Raw genomic sequence first — 21,053 nt, 5'->3', positions numbered from 1 at the left:
AACCCTGGATGTGCCAGGGCAATACCGAAATGGCACCGCTGCCCAGCTGTCAGGACTGTCTTGGGGCACGGGAGCGGATGAGTTGTGGAGCAAGTATACCGTGCCGGACTCCAACTTTCAGGAGGGACTAGGGGTACATGTCCGGCCGGAGGAGAGGCGGCAGCTGCGACTCCGCCTTCCCAAATAAAGTGCGCTTTCTAAGTTTGAGGGAACTTTATTAAAAAAAAAGTTTGAGGGAAGAGATCAGTGTTAGTGTAAAATTACTTACATACTATACTCCTATAAAAATATAATCATTGCACCTGGAGCGAAGAGAAAGTAAAAAAGATAACTAGAGTTAGTTTGTCCTATTTGTAGATGTACACTTATTTTGGGATAAATTTTGAGTTCTAAAAGTACCCTTGTCATAAGATGGAGGGAGTACGCGCTCGCATCAGTATGCTGCACCTATATACCGGTGGCACCTACAGGCTCCGCTAGTGATATACAGCCTGTTTGGAGAGATTAAAGTTTAGTACTGAATTTTAATATTTATTAGCACTCATATGTTTGCTAAAGTTTTTAAGTCTTGGCTAAACTTTAGACCACACTAGCACTCCTGTTTGGATATACTATCGCTAAAGTTTAGCACTTTTACCCATTAACACTTTGATCCAAATAGCACCATAGTTAGTGTTAAAATTTAGCACTTTCACCCATTAGCACTTAAATCCAAACGGACCGTAGTCTTCTCAGCGTGGTTCAAACATTGAGTGACAGACAGTAGAAAAGAAAAAGAAAAACTGCCTAGTGTCAGCTTGAGGAGTTGAATCGGTAATAAAAGGAGGAGACATGCATCAAGTGCCAAAATGGAAATCCTCCACCTCCATGTAACAGTCAAATTTTCTCACACATGGTTTTAAGAAGGCTGGCTAATCTTACTAATTGTAATACTATGCTTCGGATTAAGAGAAGTTCCGATCCACCACTAATATATATAACGACATGTTGGCAACAATCAGAAGTCTGGTAATTAAGGTGCCAAACAACAATATAATACTGGTATCTTGTATCTGAAGAGAAAATGGCGCAAAAACTTTTCATCGAAAAAGGAAGTACATAATTTTATCCTTTTCTTTATTGGCTGATGAACTGCTTGGACCAAATTTGGTTCCCGTTCCTGGCATCTATCCTAACGACGTTGACCTTCGCGGCGGCCATGGGGCCTTGGTCCATCTTGAGCAATCTACATCTTGAGGCCCGAATTTGCCGTTCAACTAGTTTCGCAAGAATCTTATCAAAAAGACTTGTTTCGATCGCAAGAATGCATGGTCGAACAGAAATGATATCCTTGTCCTTGTCAGCATCTTTGTGGCCAAAGCCATGCGTGCGTGCACGTACAGTCACATGATGACATGACACATATAAGTAGCCAAGTCGAACGTCCATGGGGTGATCCTGGGAGAGCGTCTCCACGCCATTATAATTATTAAATAGCATAACATTTACCATCTTTAATATCTCTTTGCTGGCGCTCACTACTGCAAAAATGATTTTCAGGGGCGGGTAAAATCGTATTTTTAGAGGCGGATGCGGTACCATTCCTAGTTTTGGCAGCTAAAAATGCCATTTTCAGGGGCGGGTCATCCACCCATCCCTAAAAATGATTTTTAGAGGCGGGTCATGGCGTGACCCGTCCATAAAAATTGATTTCTAGGGGCGGGTCATGCCATGGCCCGCCCCTACAAATCTTTGTCTAGAAAATAAAAAAGGTTCAAAAAAAATCAAAAATAGCAAAATTAAAAAGAAAAAAAATTATCCTAGCCAACCAGCCACCACCACTAGCCCCGTTCTATTTGTACCAATGGGTGAATTTTTGTCCAGTCCCTAAAAAAATCGGGGCGTTCCTACAAATTATTTTTGTAGTAGTGGCTGTGCGGCATATATAGACAAAAGAGAAAAAACTAATGCAAGCAACATTAGAATTGAAGAAGGTCAGTCCGTCCTTGATGATCTGCCAAACAACCATGACCGATAAGAGTTTGTCAACCTGCCAAACAACCTTACAATGTCTCCTTAATATTGCATTGCGACCCTGTGCACGCCGTACCAAGAATTTAATTAGGCAAGGGTTGGGTGAAGAGGAATCGTAACATATAGATATAGATGGTGCCACAACCATGTTGTGGTGGTAGAGCGCTGTTGGGAGATCTAGTGGCCATGGACGATGGCCTGTAACCATAGGGGGGCTTGCATTGTTAGTGTTACTTGTGTAGTGGGCAGCTACGCATGCACCATGCTCTCTTCCATCGTTGCCATGGCCCCCCGCAGAAGAGGTATATATATATCTTTTCCTTCAAATCCTTCCTGAGAGATGATGTGCGGCTAGAAGGCCAAGCAACAAACCACTTCGCTCGGTCGTGATGTCTAAGCGTCACAGACTCACAGGTGTGAGGGGAGACCATCCAATGAAGATAGGCATGAAGAAGCTCGAACAAAATTAATCCTGGGCCAGGAGCCCCACATTGAAGGTGTGGTGATGCTAGAGGCGACGACGACATCGAATGGAGACAATGAAGATAGGCTGGTACGGGGTGGACATGGGGCTATAGCATTGCAATTGCCATCAGCCACGAAAAAGCAGTGGTGGAGGTGCCATCAATCCTGTGCAGATACAAATCTAGGGACGTCCACTCAACGACAAAGATCCCCGCTCCTCTCTACCAAGGCATCAATGAGGCTTGTTGTCAATGGTAAGGTAAGGGCAAGTAGTACATTGGTACCGTCTTAAGGCAGTCTCATGCAGTGTGACACGTAATCTTGAGACGATTTACTAGATAAACTTCTACAATGACTTGTCTTTTTAGTTGTCTCATAGTTATGCCACATCCCTTAATTTGTGGATGTAATAAAAAATATTATGAGTTGCATGGCAACAACAACTCATATAATAGTGGGAAAGTAGTCTTATACTCCTAAATTTTAGCCTATGAGCCGGTTGTTTCGTGAGGCAACAACCTCTTTCTCTCATCTTGCTCTCTCTCCTCCACATCACCATATATATATATATATATATATATATATATATATATATATATATATATATATATATATAAAAGCATTCCTAGCTATGTTTCTAGATGTCCAGGTTCATAGCATCTCTAATGTATCTAGACAAGTACTTGTCTAGATACATAGAAAATGCAATGAACCTGGTACACAGCTAGAAATGCTTATATTCTGGGACGGAGAGAGTATGTTGCATTGCATGAGATGACCTATGAGACGAATGATGTGTAGCAATGTACCTGACCTAAGGACTCCCTCCCTTGAAGAAGTAGCGAGAGAGGACAATATATAGGGTAGTGTGGTGACATGGGGACATGTGTTGCGAGGACCAAATGTAAAACATGATGGCCCCATAAGGATTTATTTATTATTTTTTTGAAAGCACCCAGGAGCACTGGGGAGTCATATAAGATTTCTGGGCGCCCACGCTGACCGGACTCAGCGCAGACGAAACTGCCTGAGAAGTCTCAGAACGCGTTATACCGAGACACGCCACCACACACACACGCACACCAGCACACACGCACACACGCCTCAGTACTCAGAATTTATTTTTAAAGGTTTCTAGAAAAATTTCTAAACCAAGAACTTAAAAGAAACACTGCTACTTGTGCGCGGTTGAATAACAAAGACGCGATGTGCATTACACATTCCAAATGAACCTTGCCATATGACAAGCAAATGAACCTTGCCATTAGAGTTAAGGAAGCAACACTTGGTACAAGGTAGCAGCAGATCCCTAGTGTGTCGTCGTTCCGTTGATCACGCTTCCATCCGTCATTTGGCTTTTTACCGATGAAGATAAACTTGAAAGTACAAGACAGATAATGAAAGAAACCAAATAGTGAAGCAAGATTATGTTCCTTTATGAATATATATCCAAGTTCTCACCAACCACGTCTTTTGGACTGAAACTAAATTAATGGCATCATGCATTACGGCAAAATTTAGTATATTGCCATATCTCTCCGACTATGGATGGATGTACAATGAACCCCTAAGACAAACCTTTTAAAAAGACAACTGAGGCACATTTTTTATTAGAAAAAAGAGATGCTAAGAAAATCGTCTTTTATCATAATTAAGAATGGAGGGGCATTTCCGTATGAGTAAATCGTGCACGAAGGTTTTACCCGCAAAAAAAAAATGGAAAACCAGCTTATTTATAGAGTTTTATTATATCTTGAAGATCCTTTTGACCAACAGGAACGCAAAAAGTGCCCAAATCGCAATCCTCCTGCTATACTAATGAAGCACATAGCACAATGTAATCCTGGCAAGCAAGATCTAGGAGCCCACCCACAGGTTTCATCCGAGACTTTTTTTATGGGAAAAGACTGACTTTGCTAACGCAAAACCGCAGCTGTGGGCGGCGGCCGTCCGTTCTCCTTCCACAGTTCCACTCGCTTTCCGGCGGGCGACTGGCCTGCCCGCCTGCGCCTCCTTTGCCTTTGCAGTTTTGCTTCCGTCCTCTTCCGCGGTTCCGCCTGACCGCTCTTCTTTATAAGCACCAACCGCGTGGCCTTGCCGCCCCGAGTCGCCACGAAACCGCAGGGGTCCTGTTGTTCCGGCTGAGACGCGATCCAGTCCCACTGCCGCCATGGCCCCCAGCGTCGCCGTGGAGAACCTCAACCCCAAGGTGAGAAACGCCGCACGTTCTCCCTCCCCATGTCTGCCGGTTCTGTCCCTTGAAGGTCCCATTTTGAGGGATTCTTCGGAGGGAAGGTTGGATTTTGATGATTTGGAAGAGGTTCTGTGGGTGTGCTGTACGGATTGGGTTATTGCGAGTTCCTGATGATTTGGAGGTGGTGGTGTGGACGTGCTGTACAGATTGGGTTCTTGTGAGTTCCTGATGATTTGAAGGTGTTGGTGTGGTTGTGCTGCACGGATTGGGTTCTTGCGAGTTCCTGATTCGGCGCCCCCGCGGGTTGAATTCTCGTTCGGTTGTGAATTTTGGGTGAAAAATTTATCCTTGATTTGGTGGAGTGGTTAGTTCTTCGTGTTCAAATGATTTGATTTTGATTCAAACTTTCAAAAATGATTTTTTTGGAATAATCGTAGCAACTGTACCGGCGCAAAGTTTAACCGTTTAGGTGCTGGCAATAAGTGTTGTTCCGTTCAACCAGATCTCTATTCGCTAGTACTTCTCAACCCAGAGGTAGATCTCAGCGCGATTTGACCTGCTGGCGTGTCTTTTCTTTTGGGGCCACTGAATATTTTAATGTCATCTATATCAGGCTATACCCTTCACTTCCCCGCCCTATGCTAATTTATTTGAACTGCTGCCCCACTGCTTATGCAAAATGATGACATGTTGATGCTGTAGGATCATATCTTGTTTTATGAGATCAGAGGTGCTCCTTAGCTATCAACTTGTGCGTTGTTACTGAACTTAGTGACGTTTGTGATCATGATTTCTACCTTTTTGTAGCCATCAGTTTTGGTGCTTTGCTTGTAGCTAATACACTGATAACTAATGCAGGTCTTAAAATGTGAATATGCAGTACGTGGGGAGATTGTCATTCATGCTCAGGTATCTTGGGTGATTACTAATGTTCAGCAATGCTTGACTTCTACTTTAGTATTATATCCCTCTGTTCATGTTCCCACGTAATTAGTTTTATCACCTCACAAAGCTATGCAGTTAGATTGGATAATGTTCATATGTAGAGTTTGGTCAGGCAATTGGAGTAACAGTATTACTTTGACGCTGCTCACTGTTTCAAATGAATTGACAAAGAACAACACATTGGCATACCTGGATTCAGAAGTGTGTGTTTGTGCTTTAGATCTTACTCAACATTTGAATTCTACATTGGGTTCAAATAAGGAATTAAGCATATAGTCTATTTGATTGGTAACAACCTTTTGTTTCAATAACCATATTGCTCTAGTAATTTGATTTGCAGTAGTTCTTTGGTAAACTTTATTCTAATTATTGAAGGCAAATCTATTTCACCATATTTTATATGAATCCCTGTGAATGTTTTCAAGAATCTTGTCCCCACTCCATGTAGACTGGTAGTTCTAACAATAAACCTGCTTGGAAATTAACTTAATATACTCCCCTTTTTTCTGTTGACAGCGCTTGCAGCAACAGCTACAAACTCAACCAGGGTCTCTTCCTTTTGATGAGGTACCTTACTGTTGATTTAAAGTTCACAAAATAAGTAGCTTTATCCTTTTTTCCCCAACAATTATGTAGGTAACTGTTTCTATTTTTACCCTTGCAGATCCTCTACTGCAACATTGGGAATCCTCAATCTCTTGGTCAGAAACCAGTGACATTCTTCAGGGAGGTATGTGTTTATTTACCTGCAAATTTCACCTTTGTTTCGTCAGTACTTACATGATACCTTGCAGGTTCTTGCTCTTTGTGATCATCCATCCTTGTTGGAAAAAGAGGAAACTAAATCATTATTCAGGTGAATATTGTCATCTTTATATTCAGCTCCATTAGAATTTACAGAAAACTTAAATGGAGAGATATCTAGTGCAAGCACGTGCTATCCTGCCAATTTCTTCCCAATTTGAGTCTCAAATCAGCATACGAAATTACAGAAATAGTTTAGAAGTAGGGGCAATCTACCTTTTTCCAAAAGCAAAGCTCTGCCAACAGAAGTGACATGGATTGTTTAAAAGTAAACTTTATTTAATATAACAGAAAAACTTCCTGGGAAATCAGTCACCTTTTCAACATTGCAAAATAAAGATATCTAGGAACACACAAGTTGTTTTTAGAACTTCCTTGTTTAATTGATCCTATAATTGTAAGAACCATTCCATTATTTTGGCTTGTTATGCACAAATTGCACGAATTGTGCATACCCTCCCAATTTAAATTCTTTGTAAGATACCTCTTGATAGGATGCTCTTTTCTATTTATTTTTTGTCTTGTTTACCATGATTCCACTGCTTAAAATTTTTCTTAGAAGCTTCCAAAAGTAGTTCAGTGTCTCATTAAAACTTGAAATTCTTATGTCTACTTGATGGCTCATGTTACCGCAGTGCTGATGCTATTTCTCGAGCAAAGGAGATTCTTGCTGCTATTCCAGGAAGAGCAACAGGTGCATACAGTCACAGCCAGGTAAGCATCTCACCCTGACACATTTACTGAACACAATGAGAAAGCAATCTTGGCTTCATTTGATTTGTTTATTTTTCCTAGGGTATCAAAGGACTTCGTGATGCAATTGCTGCTGGGATTGCGTCACGTGATGGATTCCCTGCAAATGCAGATGACATTTTCGTAACTGATGGCGCAAGTCCTGGGGTGCACACTTTTAACTTTTATTTTGATTGTCCTGGACAGTTTTTGAATAAACATGAGATAACTGAAGTCTGATTATGATGGTCTTCTTCCTTCTTAAGGTGCACATGATGATGCAATTACTGTTAAGGGATGAGAAAGATGGCATTCTGTGCCCAATTCCTCAGTACCCTCTGTACTCAGCCTCCATAGCTCTTCATGGTGGAACTCTTGTATGTACTTTGATTTGCTGGGCTGAAGAATCTCAATGTAGAACCATGTTTTGTATCAGCAACAACTAAATCGAGTGCATTTTCTTTCAGGTCCCCTATTACCTTGATGAAAAAACTGGGTGGGGTTTGGAGATTTCTGATCTTAAGAAGCAACTCGAAGATGCTCGGTCAAAAGGCATTGATGTTAGGGCTTTGGTGGTGATCAATCCTGGAAATCCAACTGGGCAGGTTTGTACAGCTGCTATCATTTAAAGAACAATAGCTGCTTGCTTGAATTTCTATTTTCTGTCAACACTATTTTCTTGATAATTATATAATAATATGACAGTGTATTTCTTTTGTGTTTATGTTTTGTATTGTCTATCGAAAACTGTTGCTCTGCGAAAAAAAAGAGTTTAGTTTCTCTGCAATTTGAACAAATGTTTTTGTTGTTGATATTAGAATACAAAGAGTCTAGAATATGATAAGTCTAGAATGTGTTATGTCTTGAATGAAGAGTCATGTAACCTCCTATATAAACTCATGATCAATCAATGGAAAGTGGCAAGTCAGTTTCCATCTATTCTATCAGTTGATGCGGGGGACAAAAACACAGCTTGTATTCAAATGGTTTATTTATTTCTAGGTTCTTGCTGAGGACAATCAATGTGACATAGTGAGATTCTGCAAAAATGAGGGCCTTGTTCTTCTAGCTGATGAGGTGAGTTGTGACCACTGTCAGAACACTACATAATTTTTTTTTTTCGAATGCGCAGGAGAACTGTGCATCAATATATTAAGAAGAATAACGAGGGGACAAGAACCCCATAGTATTACAGAACACTACAGAAAATTTTGAGCTGCTTAATTATATTTCTTTGCCTCTTGTGTAACACAACTACCATTTACATTGATAGGTATATCAAGAGAACATCTATGTTGATGACAAGAAATTTAACTCTTTCAAGAAGATAGCAAGATCCATTGGATATGGCGAGGATGATCTCCCTCTAGTATCATTTCAGTCTGTTTCTAAAGGTAGATAAATAATCACCTGTTTTATCTTTCATTTGTCAAGTAACTGGCTTATCCAAAATATTTTTTCTGCTACAACCAGGATATTATGGTGAGTGTGGTAAAAGAGGAGGCTACATGGAGATTACTGGCTTCAGTGCTCCTGTAAGAGAGCAGGTCTACAAGATAGCTTCGGTGAACTTATGCTCCAATATCACTGGTCAAATCCTTGCCAGCCTTGTCATGAATCCACCAAAGGTCAACTACATGGCATTATTTAAATTGTGCCCTGATAGGAAATGCCAAACTGTCCAGTTAAAAATCAGTGCTTTATTCTGCAGGTCGGGGACGAATCATATGCTGCCTACAAGGCAGAGAAAGATGGAATCCTTCAATCTTTAGCTCGTCGTGCAAAGGTTTGCTTGGTTGCATTTCTACTATACTTTTGAGTAACCTCTTAAAAATATTCAAGGCAATCATTCATTTGTCTTCCAGGCATTGGAGGATGCATTCAACAATCTTGAGGGAATTTCGTGTAACAAGGCTGAAGGAGCAATGTACCTTTTCCCTCAGATTCATCTGCCACAGAAGGCAATTGAGGCTGCTAAAGCAGCTAACAAAGCACCTGATGCATTCTATGCTCTCCGTCTCCTTGAATCAACTGGAATCGTTGTGGTCCCTGGATCTGGGTTTGGCCAAGTGAGTCAACTCAATTTTTACATACTGTAATATACTTTTGTGCCTATAGATGCTAATCTGGTTGTTGAAACATGGAAATTAGCAGTAATAGCACTAGGATGTTCGTCCAATGTTATTTTACTGGATTATCTGTTGATAGGTTTTCCTGGGACATCTGATCAGATTGTTGACTATTTGGTCCCAGTACTGGTTCCCTTTATGTTATTGATTTCGCAATGCAACTAATTGAAATTGTGTTCTATATTTTTTAAAATTTTATAGTAGGGTGAACTTCAGAACAAGATGTATTAAAGCGATTTTGTTCACAAGGTGTATAATAATATATTCTGTTGTAATGTATTGGAACAAACCAGTAATGTAGCTCCTACATTTTTTATATAAATCATGGCTATCAACTTTTATTTCATGTTAACCATCCTAGTGATGATCTGTTCCTATGTTGTACTGTACAGGTTCCCGGAACATGGCATATCAGGTGCACGATCCTGCCGCAGGAAGAAAAGATCCCTGCCGTGATCACCCGCTTCAAGGCGTTTCATGAGGCGTTCATGGCCGAGTACCGTGACTAAGCTTTTACACCATGTGAATGAAGATGGGGTCATGTAATTTATTTTTTGTAATATCGGTCTGTAATTTGAACTCGTACTCTCTTGCTTCTTCCCTTAAATGACAGTGCAGCGCTACTGCAAACTTTTCAAAAAAACAAAAAAGATGGGGTCACCCCGTACTAGTAGCACCATCATGTATACCGAACAAAATAAAAGCAGACCGCACATACTACGTAAGCTGATCTCTGAATGGAGGAACAGATCAGTCTTTTGGTGCCTTCGATGGCAATCGAGTAAAATTTTGACTAAATTTCTGGTGTGCACTGAAATGCAAAGCTTTTTATTGCCCCCTCTGAGTATGACCCAGGTCTGCGTGTTGCTGAAGCAGACAAGAGAAACGGTGATGCTGAAATTTTCAGTGTACTGTCTATTTTGCAGTCTCCTGAGGCTGGCAGAATTTGGAGATGTGGTTTGGAACTGTTTATGACGCGAGAGGAATTGTGGCACGGTCGGTCCTACTCTTTGAACGAGCACCGTTCCCTTGGACGCGGGAGAATCTTGTCCTGTCCCCCATTGCGGCCAGGCCAGGAGAATCGACAAGAAAAAAAAAAGGATGATTATTATTTGTACGTTTCTCACCTACCGCACTGAGCTCAGTCGAGCTGAACTGAACCAGAACTGAACTGGCCGCGCCGTCCGTGCCGTGGCGTGCCAAGTGAACGACCACTGCCCCGGCTTTTCCTTGTCTTGTTTCCAATCCACCACCACCACCAACCACTTCCGGTTCCATTCGTCCCCGGCGGCGGCGGCCGAGGGATCGGAGCCGGCGAGATGGCTCCTTGCGCCCTCACCGTCGACTCCCTCAACCCAAAGGTTGGTTGCTGGTGCCATCTCTTGTTTTTGGCCGCAAATGCCGCTCTCGTCTGTCAGTTTCGGTTCTTCGATCGGGAGGGCCACGAGCGCGCTTTGCTGATCGGCACGCCCTCCCTTCCGCGCAGGTGCTGGCGCTCGCGGATCACCTCGGCAACGCCGCCATTGCCCGCCGTGCCCAGGTACGCCGCGCCGGACACCCATGGTTCCACACGGCTCGTGCTTTAGGTTTCGGATCATTTCATCCAGATGAGATGTGGCCTTCGCATGCCACTGTATATTCCTTTCAGGGTCAACATCAGCATGTCAGGTTTCGTTAATTGGTTCCAGAGCAAGTCCTTCCTCCTGGCAGTGCAACCATGCATATATGATAGAACAAACATCATGCCATAAAAAGGCTTAAAATCTGGGTCTTTTGATTCTGTGACCTATAAAAGCTGGGGGTTTATAGTATCGACTTAACATGAAAAAACCTCTTTTCAGACCAAGATCATACATTCTCCTCTTAATGAAAAACGTGCTTCGGTCGCGAAAAAAAGACCAAGATCATACATTCATTCAATTATATTTTTCTTAACACGATCGTGCATTCGTTCTACGAGTTCATATAGTTCTTTGTTCACCTATGATTGTTCACACATATAGTGCAACACCAGAGAGATAATTAACTAAGACTTTATCCACAATGCAAATTAACAGATATTATCTTCCTTCTCGTTTTTCCAGTGCATCCAGAATGAGATAGAAACAAAACCCGGTTCGCACCCTTTCGACGAGGTATGCTGATCAGAATTTCATTCGTCTGCCAGGCGTTCTCCAGCTTTCAATACTTTTCCTATCTACTACATTCTGTTTAATGATTCTTTATTTTACCCGGGTTAAACTGTCTGTGTCTTCTCTCTTCTGGTAGATAATCTATTGCAACCTCAGCAATCCGCAGTCCATGGGGCAGCAGCCAAACACGTTTTTCCGAGAGGTGGCCGATTGTTCGCAAGAATTGTACTAGTTATTCCTCATTTCCTCTTCCTCTAACGAATCTTCTCCTTTTCCAGGTTCTTGCCTTGTGTGATTATCCCCATCTTCTAGAACGGAGTGAAACTAATTCTTTATTCAGGTAAAATATGAACACAGCTAAGTATATATCCTAATCATGATAATACTTAGCTTTTCTATATACATTAATTTTGCAATGCACCTAGATATGACGACATATATATAGGTGCATAATAAAAACTATGCACCTAGAAAATCCAAAACGACTAATAATTTGGAATGGGGGAGTGTGATGCACCAGGAGTTGTATAGGATTCCTATATATCTTGTTCCTATATGTTGTAGCTCTGATGCAATTGCAAAGGCACGGAAGATTCTAGACCTCTTTCCTTGGAGAACAACAGGAGGGTATAGTCACTGTCAGGCAAGATCATGATTATTAAACATCTTCAGCCAAATGCAGAAATGGCATCCTGTTTTTCTTTTCCAGAATACAGAATGGCATTTTGTTAAACTAAACTATTTTAACTCAACAGGGTACTGAAGGACTGCGTGATGTAATAGCTGCTGGAATAACATCTCGAGATGGTTTCCATTGCAATGCAGAAGACATTTTCCTGACAGATGGATCAGCTCCACCGGTACCTTTTCATTTCATCATGCAGAGTGTAGAGCGCATTGAGTGATAATTGGATAACATTGTTTCTCAACTAGCTTTTGGACACCCAGATATAATATTTGCACATAATGATTCACAATGCATGTGGCTTTGATGAAGAAAATCCCCTCCACCAAAGGGACAGATGTCCCTCTGATTTTGTGTTAAAGAAATTGTTGCCAAGATTCGAACCTGGGCTGGCAACAGGGGTTTCTTGACCTCCAAGAGCTCAACACTAACCGCTACGCCATAAGAATCTTTGGTACTTTGACAAAGAAAATAAGTTGTCAAAAAGCTCGAAGCCTAGATACTCTATTGATACAACAAAATATGGTTCATTCATACAAAGAAAAGAATGATTCGGCTCGATTACATAAAAACGAATATAAACTTATCCTTTTCCTATGGTTAATCTTTTTTTTCCATTTTACAGCTTAGTATTTGGCACTAATACAAGACCGATAAAAAATACTTTTGTTTTTCAAATTAAACACCAAGTAAATCATGTGTGAGATCATTCACAACAGACACCATTGTGCAGGATATAAGGACTTTATGTAGGCCTAACCACCTAAAAAATGTTCAAGATACAGATACTTGATATCTTTCTTGTCTCGAGGTCAACTTCTTGTCTTCTTCACAATGAAGATCATTTTGTGTTGCACGTTTTCCAACAGATTCGCATGATGATGCACCTACTGATACGGAATGAAAAAGATGGTATCCTTTGCCCAATTCCATCACATTCTTTGTACACAAGTTCTGTGGTTCTCCAAGGCGCGACTCTTGTATGTACTGCACTTATTAGAAAGAAAAAAACACAGCAGTTGCTAATTTACTATGATTTACCAATTGTTTTGCGAGCAAAACATATATGCTTTCTCAGGTACCATATTACCTTGATGAATCTAGAGGTTGGGGAGTGAGGATGTCAGATCTGAAGCAGCAGCTGGATGGTGCCCGATCAAAGGGTGTTAATGTGAGGGGACTTTTGGTGATAAATCCAGGCAACCCTACTGGACATGTAGGTTTACTGTTCACTGACTGGTTATAGTTAAATATATTTTTAACAGTCATCTTGATTTGAAATGTCTTAAGAATCCTAATGCGATTGTGTTTATCATAGGTTCTTGTGGAGGCAAATCAGCGTGAAATTGTGGAATTCTGTAGGAAGGAAAGCCTTGTTCTTCTAGCAGATGAGGTAAGGTTGTTGTACTTATCTTCCTGATTCTAGTTTAAACAATTTTTCTCATTATTTGCAAGTACATCTCGATGTCTTTCTGAACTTTTGTTTGTTAGGTTTACCAAGAAAACATTTACATAGCTGATAGGAAATTTAAATCTTTCAAGAAGATAGCACGGTCCATGAAGTTTGACGAAGGAGACATCTTTAGTATCCTTTTATTCCGTTTCCAATGGTATATTCCTTGGTTACTCAGTTAATTCCTTTCGTCCTACTTATATGCTACTTTCTTCCATCATTTGCGAAAATGGAAACTAAATAAAATATAAAATAAGGTTAAATAAAATAAAAAGTCTCTTGTAGTTACTTGATATCATTAGTAACTTTTTGTTTAACATTTAAGAAAAATTTGGACACAGAAAGTTTGAGTAAACAAAAAGTTTGCACTATTAAATGACCTAATGACAATTAGTGGTGTCATTTAAATCTTAGTCTTTGTTGTCAGGGTATTATGGTGAATGTGGCAGAAGGGGAGGTTATATGGAAGTCACCGGCTTTAATTCTGAAGTAAAGAAACAAGTGTACAAAGTTGCATCCCTTAGTTCATGCTCTAATATCTCTGGTCAGATCCTCATGAGCCTAGTAATGAACCCACCAACGGGTCAGTAAATGCATTACCTTGCTTTGGTCTGAATAAATTTTGTTAGCGAGATGTGTATAGGCTGGGCTCATGGGCCTTTGGTTAGCCAGCCCTATTGGCCAATAGGGTTGGGCGGCGCACCATCTAGGTGTGTCCCCCCTAGGTTTGGTTAAATAGGTTATTTCCATATACTTTGATCCTTGCATCCTTGCCTATATGTACTTGTACCAGTGCTTTCACCCTAATCAATCTATTCTTCCCGAGTCGTATTGCTTTCATGGTATCACGAGTCTGGGTTCCTCACCCGATTCATCTTCTTCCGCTGCCCTGAAGATTGCGCCAGCCCTTCCTTTGGCTGCGCCTCATCCATGGCCGGGACTCCTCCCCTTACCCCAAAGGCTGCCGCCGCCGCCGCTGACAAACAGAACAAGTGCGCGAAGGCCACCGAAGCCGAGCGCAAAGAGCACTAGGGCGCTCGCAACGAGGCCCTCGCCCAGGCCGTCCAGGCTGAGAAGGAGGCTACCGACGTCACCAAGGAGATCGACGCCCTCATTGCTCGCCAGCGGGTGGCGCTCCAGCGCGCTGCTGCTGCGCGCAAGTCCGTCGCCGCCGCCGACACTCAGAAGTAGGATACCCAATCCAACGCCTCCAACAATGACGGCAACGATCTTCACAGCGCCATGCTTCAACACGAAGTCGCTGCCGTGATCAATCTATATGCTTAAGCTGTGGGCGTCCAAAACATTCGCAGCCTCATCCACTCCGTCCTCGACATCGCTACCGGCAACTACAACCGCTGGCGAGATTGTATCCTCATCATTGGGAAGTACTCCCTCGAGGACCATGTGCTCTACGACACGCCGTTACTGACCTTCCCCGACTGGCTACGTATGGATTGCGTCGCCATGTCTTGGATCACGGGCACCATCTCCACCGATCTTGCCGAAACCGTGATGGAGCGCGACGCCACGGCTTGCGATGTCTGGCTCGCCCTGGAAACCCAATTCTTGGGGAACCGGGAGACTCGCGCACTCCACCTCGACGTCTAGTTCAGAAACTTCATCCAGGGCGACCTCTCCATCACCAACTACTGCCGTCACTTCAAGACCATGGCGGTCAGCCTCGCCGCCCTTGGCGAACCGGTCACCGATCGCATGTTGGTCCTCAACATCATCCGCGACCTCAACGACCGGTACAGTGACATCGGCCGTCATCTTCACCACGGTCGCCCGTTCTCTCTGTTGAAGGACGTCCTCTTCGAGCTGACCTCTAGGAGTTGACACTGGCGCACAAGGCGGCGACGCCTCCTACTGCTCTCGTCACCACTACGATGAAGCCCTCCAGCACCGTCCCTGCCTTGGGCGGCGACCGGTCATCCAACCAACGCCACCCCTAGGGCGGCTCTAGCTCCGGGGGCACTCCATCCAAGCCCAAGCAATGGTGGAACAAGCAGTGTAGCAGCAAGTCCTACGGCACCAACCCGCCCACCACGGGCGGCACGACCAACTCCTTCGGCGGCACTGGGACCTCCAAGGGGGCGGCTTGGGTACCTCCTCTGCACCTTGGCCGTCGCTACTCAACCCGTGGGCTGGGTCCATCCAGATGTGGCCCGGCCCGCGGCCTCCGCTGGCCCCCTTGCCCGTCCTCGCCAGCCTGCCCTAGCAGCTGGCTCTGCTCGCCCAGGCGCATGCCCTAGCGTAGGCATACGCAATGCAGTAGCACGCCCAATAGCAGGCGCAGGCGCAGGCGCAGGCACAGCTTCAGGCCCAGCTCCAGGCACAACAGGCGCAGGCACAACAGCTCCAGGCACAACAAGAGTAGGCGCAGTAGCTCCAGGCACAGCAGGCCTGGGCGCCACTGGGGTTCCAGTACCCCTCCATCGCCCCCCTCCTCCTGGGATCAGTAGTCCTTGGCCTCTTCCTTGAGCACCGTGAGCATCCGGCCAACGACTGGTACTTCAACTCAGGTGCCACATCACATATGACCTCTGATCCCAACACTCTTTCACATAAATCTTTTTCGCGGTATCCTTCTCCTTCATCTATTATTGTCGGTAAAGGTTTTCTTTTACCCGTAACTGCCACTGGCTCTGCATAGCTTTTCCTGGTTCGTTCTTACTTAATAATGTTCTTGTCTCTCCAAACCTTATTAAGAACCTCATATCTGTGCGCCAGTTTACTTCTGACAATAATTGTTCTATTGAGTTTGATCACGCTGGTTGTTCTGTGAAGAACCTTCGAATCTGGAGAATCCTCGCCAGGTGCAATAGCTCGGGGCCTCTATATCCACTGTGTCGTCCTGCAGCCACAGCTCTTCTCGGTGGCCCCACCTCCTCGCTTTGGACCGGTGCCTCAGGCATCCTGGTCATGAGTCCCTGTCCAAACTTGCACCTATTCTGCCCTTTTGTGATAAAGACAGTAGCAATTCGTTATGCCATGCTTGTCAGCTAGGACGACATGTTCGTCTTCCTTTTCATACGTCATCCTTTTGTGCATCTAGCAATTTTTATCTAATACACTGTGACCTTTGGACATCACCTATCATTAGTATCTCTGGTTACAAATATTACTTGGTCATTTTGGATGATTGTTTGCATCATTTGTGGACTTCCCTTATGAAATCTGACACGTTCCGTACACTTGCTAACTTCTTTGCCCATGTAGCGTCTTAGTTCAGCGCCCCCATTAAGGTCGTCCAGTGTGACAATGGCCGTGAGTTTGACAACTCCAGCCCCCGAACATTTTTCCTCACCCACGGCGTCCATCTTCGCTTGTCATGCACATACACCTCTGCCCAGAACAGTAAAGTTGAGTGCATAATTCGTTCCACCAACAATATTATACGCTCTCTTTTGTTCCAGGCCAGCATGTGTCCCTCTTACTGGGTTGAAGCTCTCGCCACCGCTACATACCTTCTCAACATACTGCCCACCAAGACGCTCCAGTTCGTCACACCGCACTTTGCTCATCACAGCACACTGTTGTCCTATGATCACCTCCGCGTCTTTGGATGCGCTTGCTATCCAAACCTATCCGCCACAGCTAGCCATAAGTTCGCACCGCGCTCCACCTTGTGCATCTTTCTCGGCTACTCTCCCCACCATAAAGGATCCCACTGCCTTGACACCGTCTCTAACCGGGTCATCATCTCTCATCACGTCACATTCGACGAGACTGTGTTTCCTTTCTCTCAGGAGACTCCTCCTCCCACCTCAGCGGACTTTGAGTTTTTGTATGACTTCAATAATGCTGCGCTGGTTCCCATTGGACCGTCTCAGCTACTACTGCCTCGATCCAAGTACTGGAGTCCCACTTCCCACACGACCACGTGCGGTCGTCGCATAGCCACGTGCGGTCTCCGAGGCCACCGGCGAATTCCCGGCATCTCCCTTGCTGCCCCTGGTATCTACTCTGACTCCATGTGCGGCCTCCGGAGCACCTTCTCCTGCACTGCCACATGCGGCCCCTGGAGCGTCCTCTCCCGCATTGCCACATGCGGCTCCTAGAGCGTCCTCCCCCGCTTTGCCACATGCGGCCCCTGGAGCGTCCTTCTCCGCACTGCCACGTGCGGCCCCGACGGTCCCGCCCTATTTTGCTCCGTAAAGTGCGGCCATTCCAGCCGGCGCATCGCCTGCGCCGACGTTTCTACCTCTCGTCACGTAGTGCGTCCCCTCCCGGTGGTGCAGCCCTATGACCGTGTTTACACACGGCGTGGCGGGGCTGCTCCACCACCTCCGCCCAGCACTGGCGCACCTCCCTTGCCTAAGGGAGCTGTGCCAGTGGCCCCCGTCGTCAACCAACATAGTATGGTCACCCGTGCGAAACTTGGCTTCCGGCAACCCGCGCTCTTCCCTGTGGACCCTCTGTCTCCGGTTCTGAAGACCTTCCATAGCGCTCTCGCTGATCCGAATTTGTGGGCGGCTATGGAAGAGGAGCACGCTGCTCTCCTGAAGAATCACACGTGGGATTTGGTTCCTCGGCCGTCATGTGCCAATTTGTCACTGGCAAGTGGATCTTTAAGCACAAGCTCAAATCCGATGGTTTTTTGGAATGGTACAAGGTCCGTTGGGTGGGTTCACTCAGCACCTAGGCGTGGACTTTGATGAGACATTCAGTCCTGTGGTGCCAGCAACCTTCCGCACTATTCTGTCTCTGGCGCTCTCTCGATGATGGCCTATTCATCAGCTAGACATCAAGAACGCGTTCCTCCATAGCATGCTCTCGGAGATAGTCTATTGTGCATAGCCAGCTGGGTTTGAGGATCCTGCTCACCCTGACTTTGTCTGCCGCCTCAACAGATCACTCTACGGGCTGAAGTAGGCTCCCGCCGCATGGTATAGTCGCTTTGCCGCTTATCTACTCCATCTGGGATTCGTCGAGGCCAAGTCAGACACCTCTCTATTTGTCTACCGCCACGGCACTGACACCATATACTTGGTGCAATACGTTGATGACATCATCCTCACAACTTCCTCATCAGCTCTTCTCCAGCGCACTATTCAGGCCTTGCAGCAGGAGTTCAGCATGACAGATCTTGATGAGCTACACCAGTTCCTGGGGATGCACGTACAACGTTGTGGATCTGGTCTTCTTCTTTCCCAGCGGCAGTGTATGCTGGACATCTTGGATCGTGCTGGCATGGCTGACTGCAAGCCGTGTTCTACTCCGGTGGACACCAACCCCAAGTTGGCGGCTGATGGTCCACCTGTGCAGGACGCCTTAGATTTTCGGAGTCTCGCAGGTGCCCTTCAGAACCTCACCTTCACCTCACCTTCACCAGGCCGAACATTGCCTATTCAGTTCAGCAGGTTTTGCTTTCACATGCATGATCCTCGCGAACCACACCTTGCCGCACTGAAATGCATCCTTCGCTACATCAAGGCACTCTACACCTGGAGCTTCTTCTTCATCCATCTTCGCAGAGTGAGCTGACTATATACGTTGATGCCAACTGGGCAAGTTGTCCAGATACTCATAAATCCACATCGGGTTATGCGGTATTCCTCGGGGACAACCTAGTTTCCTAGTCGTCGAAGCGGCAGAGCACAATGTCCAGATCTAGTCTGAGTATCGTGCTGTGGCCAATGGCGTTGTTGAAGCCACCTCGCTGTGACAGCTTCTTCTCGAGCTCCATGCTCCACCTCAGCGCGCTTCGTTGGTCTATTGTGACAACATCAGCGCTGTCTACATGTCCTCCAGCCCAGTCAACCATCAACACACCAAGCACATTGAGATCGATCTTCACTTCGTGCGGGAGCGTGTTGCTGTTGGTGATGTCCGTGTTATGCATGTTCCTACATCGTCACGCTACGCCAACATCTTCACCAAGAGGCTTCCAGCTTCGGTGTTCACGGAGTTCAGGTCCAGTTTTAATGAGATGTGTATAGGCTGGGCTCATGGGCCTTTGGTTAGCCGGCTCTGTTGGCCATTAGGGTTAGGCGCCGCACCATCCAGATGCATCCCCCAGGTTTGGTTAGGATTGGCAAGGATCCCCTGATAGGTTATTTTCATATACCTTCGTCCTTGGCATTCTTGCCTATATGTACTTGTACAAGTGCTTTGCACCCTAATCAATCTATTCTTTCCGAGCCATATTGCTTCCAAATTTTTCTCATGTTTCATATTTGGTACATTTATATACAATAATAAACCATCCTTTTCAGGTTGAGGATGAGTCATACACCTCTTATCAGGCAGAAAGAAATGGAATACTATCAACTTTTTCACGGTGTGCTGAGGTTGTTTTAGTATATTTTGAGTTCAGTATCCTCACTTCTGACTTCACCATAAAACATCAATTAAAGAGCAAAAACTTCTGCTTATTGTGTTTCCCGCGGATTTTAGGCCATGGTGTGTGCATTGAACCGCCTGGAAGGAGTGACTTGCTGCAAAGCTGAAGGAGCAATGTTTGTGTTCCCTTCAGTGCGTCTGCCAAAAAAGGCAATTGCATCTGCTGAAGAACAGAACACAGAGCCAGATGTATTCTATGCCCTCCGTCTTCTTGAAAACACCGGGATTGTTGTTGTGCCAGGTTCTGTTTTTGGACGAGTAAAATGCATACATGTCCATGTACTTATTTTATAAAAATATCATAACAGTTGTGATATATCAAGAAATAAAGGCACACAATTATTTTGATTAAGGATAAAATGGAATTTTCATCTCTTTGTTTTCAGATTCTTATATTTTTGTCGCTCTCTGTTACATTCACAAGGTACCTGGTACATGGCGTTTCAGATGCACAATCCTGCCAAATGAAGAGAAGATACCACTGTTCGTCTCCCGCTTTATGGCTTTTCATGAAAGGTTCATGGAAGAATATCACGACTAACAGTTGCCAGCACTTATTCCTATGTACAACTTAATACTTTGGATTAAACGTGGATCTTTGTAACAAGTACATGATTCCTGTCTGATACTACTTCAGTTTTTGCTCAATGTGTCTATTGTCTTTTTAGTAAAAGGCCCCATGTCCTTTTGTCAAACATGTTTACAGTTCAAAATTGTGAATCTTTCAAACCAATATACCATATGACTTGTTTAGGGGAGCTTAAGCTTCTCTAAAAACTCTACTTAGAAAAGCTCCACTTGCTTCCCTAGGAAGCTGCTTTTCAGAGAAGCTAACCATGTCTATTTGGGGAGCTTATCAAAATGCGCTTGTGCGTGTCGTCCGTCCGTCGGGGGAGAGAGCTTGGGGCGGCATCCGCCCGTCGGGGCAGAGAGCTTGGGGCGGCATCCGCCGGCATGAGAGGGAGCTCGAGGTGGCACAGTTGTCGGGGGGAGGAGCTCCGGGTGGCATGCCTATCAGGGGAGGGAGCTCCGGCCGGCGGCGGAGGAAGTTTCGGTAGGCGCGGCCGTCTGGGGTCCTTACCCCGACGGCCTTGGGCCCTGACCGCGCCGCTCGGGACCTCACCCCCGGGAGCTTGCCCCACTGGCCCCG

The 21,053-nt window shown here is 44.9% G+C and overlaps 1 protein-coding gene, 1 long non-coding RNA gene and 1 pseudogene across 2 annotated transcripts; 2 read left to right on the top strand and 1 right to left on the bottom strand.

The window, feature by feature from the left end:
- Positions 1-841: 841 nt before the first annotated feature.
- Positions 842-2,552, bottom strand: LOC120651167. The gene is made up of 2 exons (XR_005665971.1): positions 2,159-2,552; positions 842-2,074 (listed from the first exon to the last, which is right to left on the bottom strand). It is a non-coding gene; the product is annotated as an uncharacterized LOC120651167 (long non-coding RNA).
- A 1,777-nt stretch (positions 2,553-4,329) lies between these two features.
- Positions 4,330-10,080, top strand: LOC120651165 (alanine aminotransferase 2). The gene is made up of 15 exons (XM_039928557.1): positions 4,330-4,687; positions 5,531-5,581; positions 6,134-6,184; positions 6,282-6,347; positions 6,412-6,473; positions 7,057-7,135; positions 7,217-7,321; positions 7,420-7,530; positions 7,621-7,758; positions 8,156-8,230; positions 8,427-8,547; positions 8,627-8,781; positions 8,865-8,939; positions 9,019-9,222; positions 9,675-10,080. Exons 1-15 carry the CDS (start codon positions 4,649-4,651, stop codon positions 9,789-9,791), a joined length of 1,449 nt encoding a protein of 482 aa, XP_039784491.1. The 5' UTR covers positions 4,330-4,648; the 3' UTR covers positions 9,792-10,080.
- Positions 10,081-10,419: 339 nt separating this feature from the next.
- LOC120651166 lies at positions 10,420-20,444 on the top strand (annotated as a pseudogene).
- The last annotated feature ends 609 nt before the right edge of the window (positions 20,445-21,053 follow it).

Source organism: Panicum virgatum, chromosome 9K (genome assembly GCF_016808335.1).
Source record: "Panicum virgatum strain AP13 chromosome 9K, P.virgatum_v5, whole genome shotgun sequence".
NCBI classification, from domain to species: Eukaryota; Viridiplantae; Streptophyta; class Magnoliopsida; order Poales; family Poaceae; genus Panicum; species Panicum virgatum.
This window is presented reverse-complemented; position numbering and strand designations above follow the sequence as displayed.

What these genes read in the sequence shown, in the direction of transcription:
- LOC120651165 (XM_039928557.1), top strand. Translation starts at nt 4,649, where the DNA reads ATGGCCCCCAGCGTCGCCGTGGAGAACCTCAACCCCAAG. An exon ending in CTGATGGCGCAAGTCCTGGG is followed by an intron (nt 7,322 to 7,419) that starts GTGCACACTTTT and finishes TTCCTTCTTAAG; the next exon opens with GTGCACATGATGATGCAATT. An exon ending in CTCTTCATGGTGGAACTCTT is followed by an intron (nt 7,531 to 7,620) that starts GTATGTACTTTG and finishes ATTTTCTTTCAG; the next exon opens with GTCCCCTATTACCTTGATGA.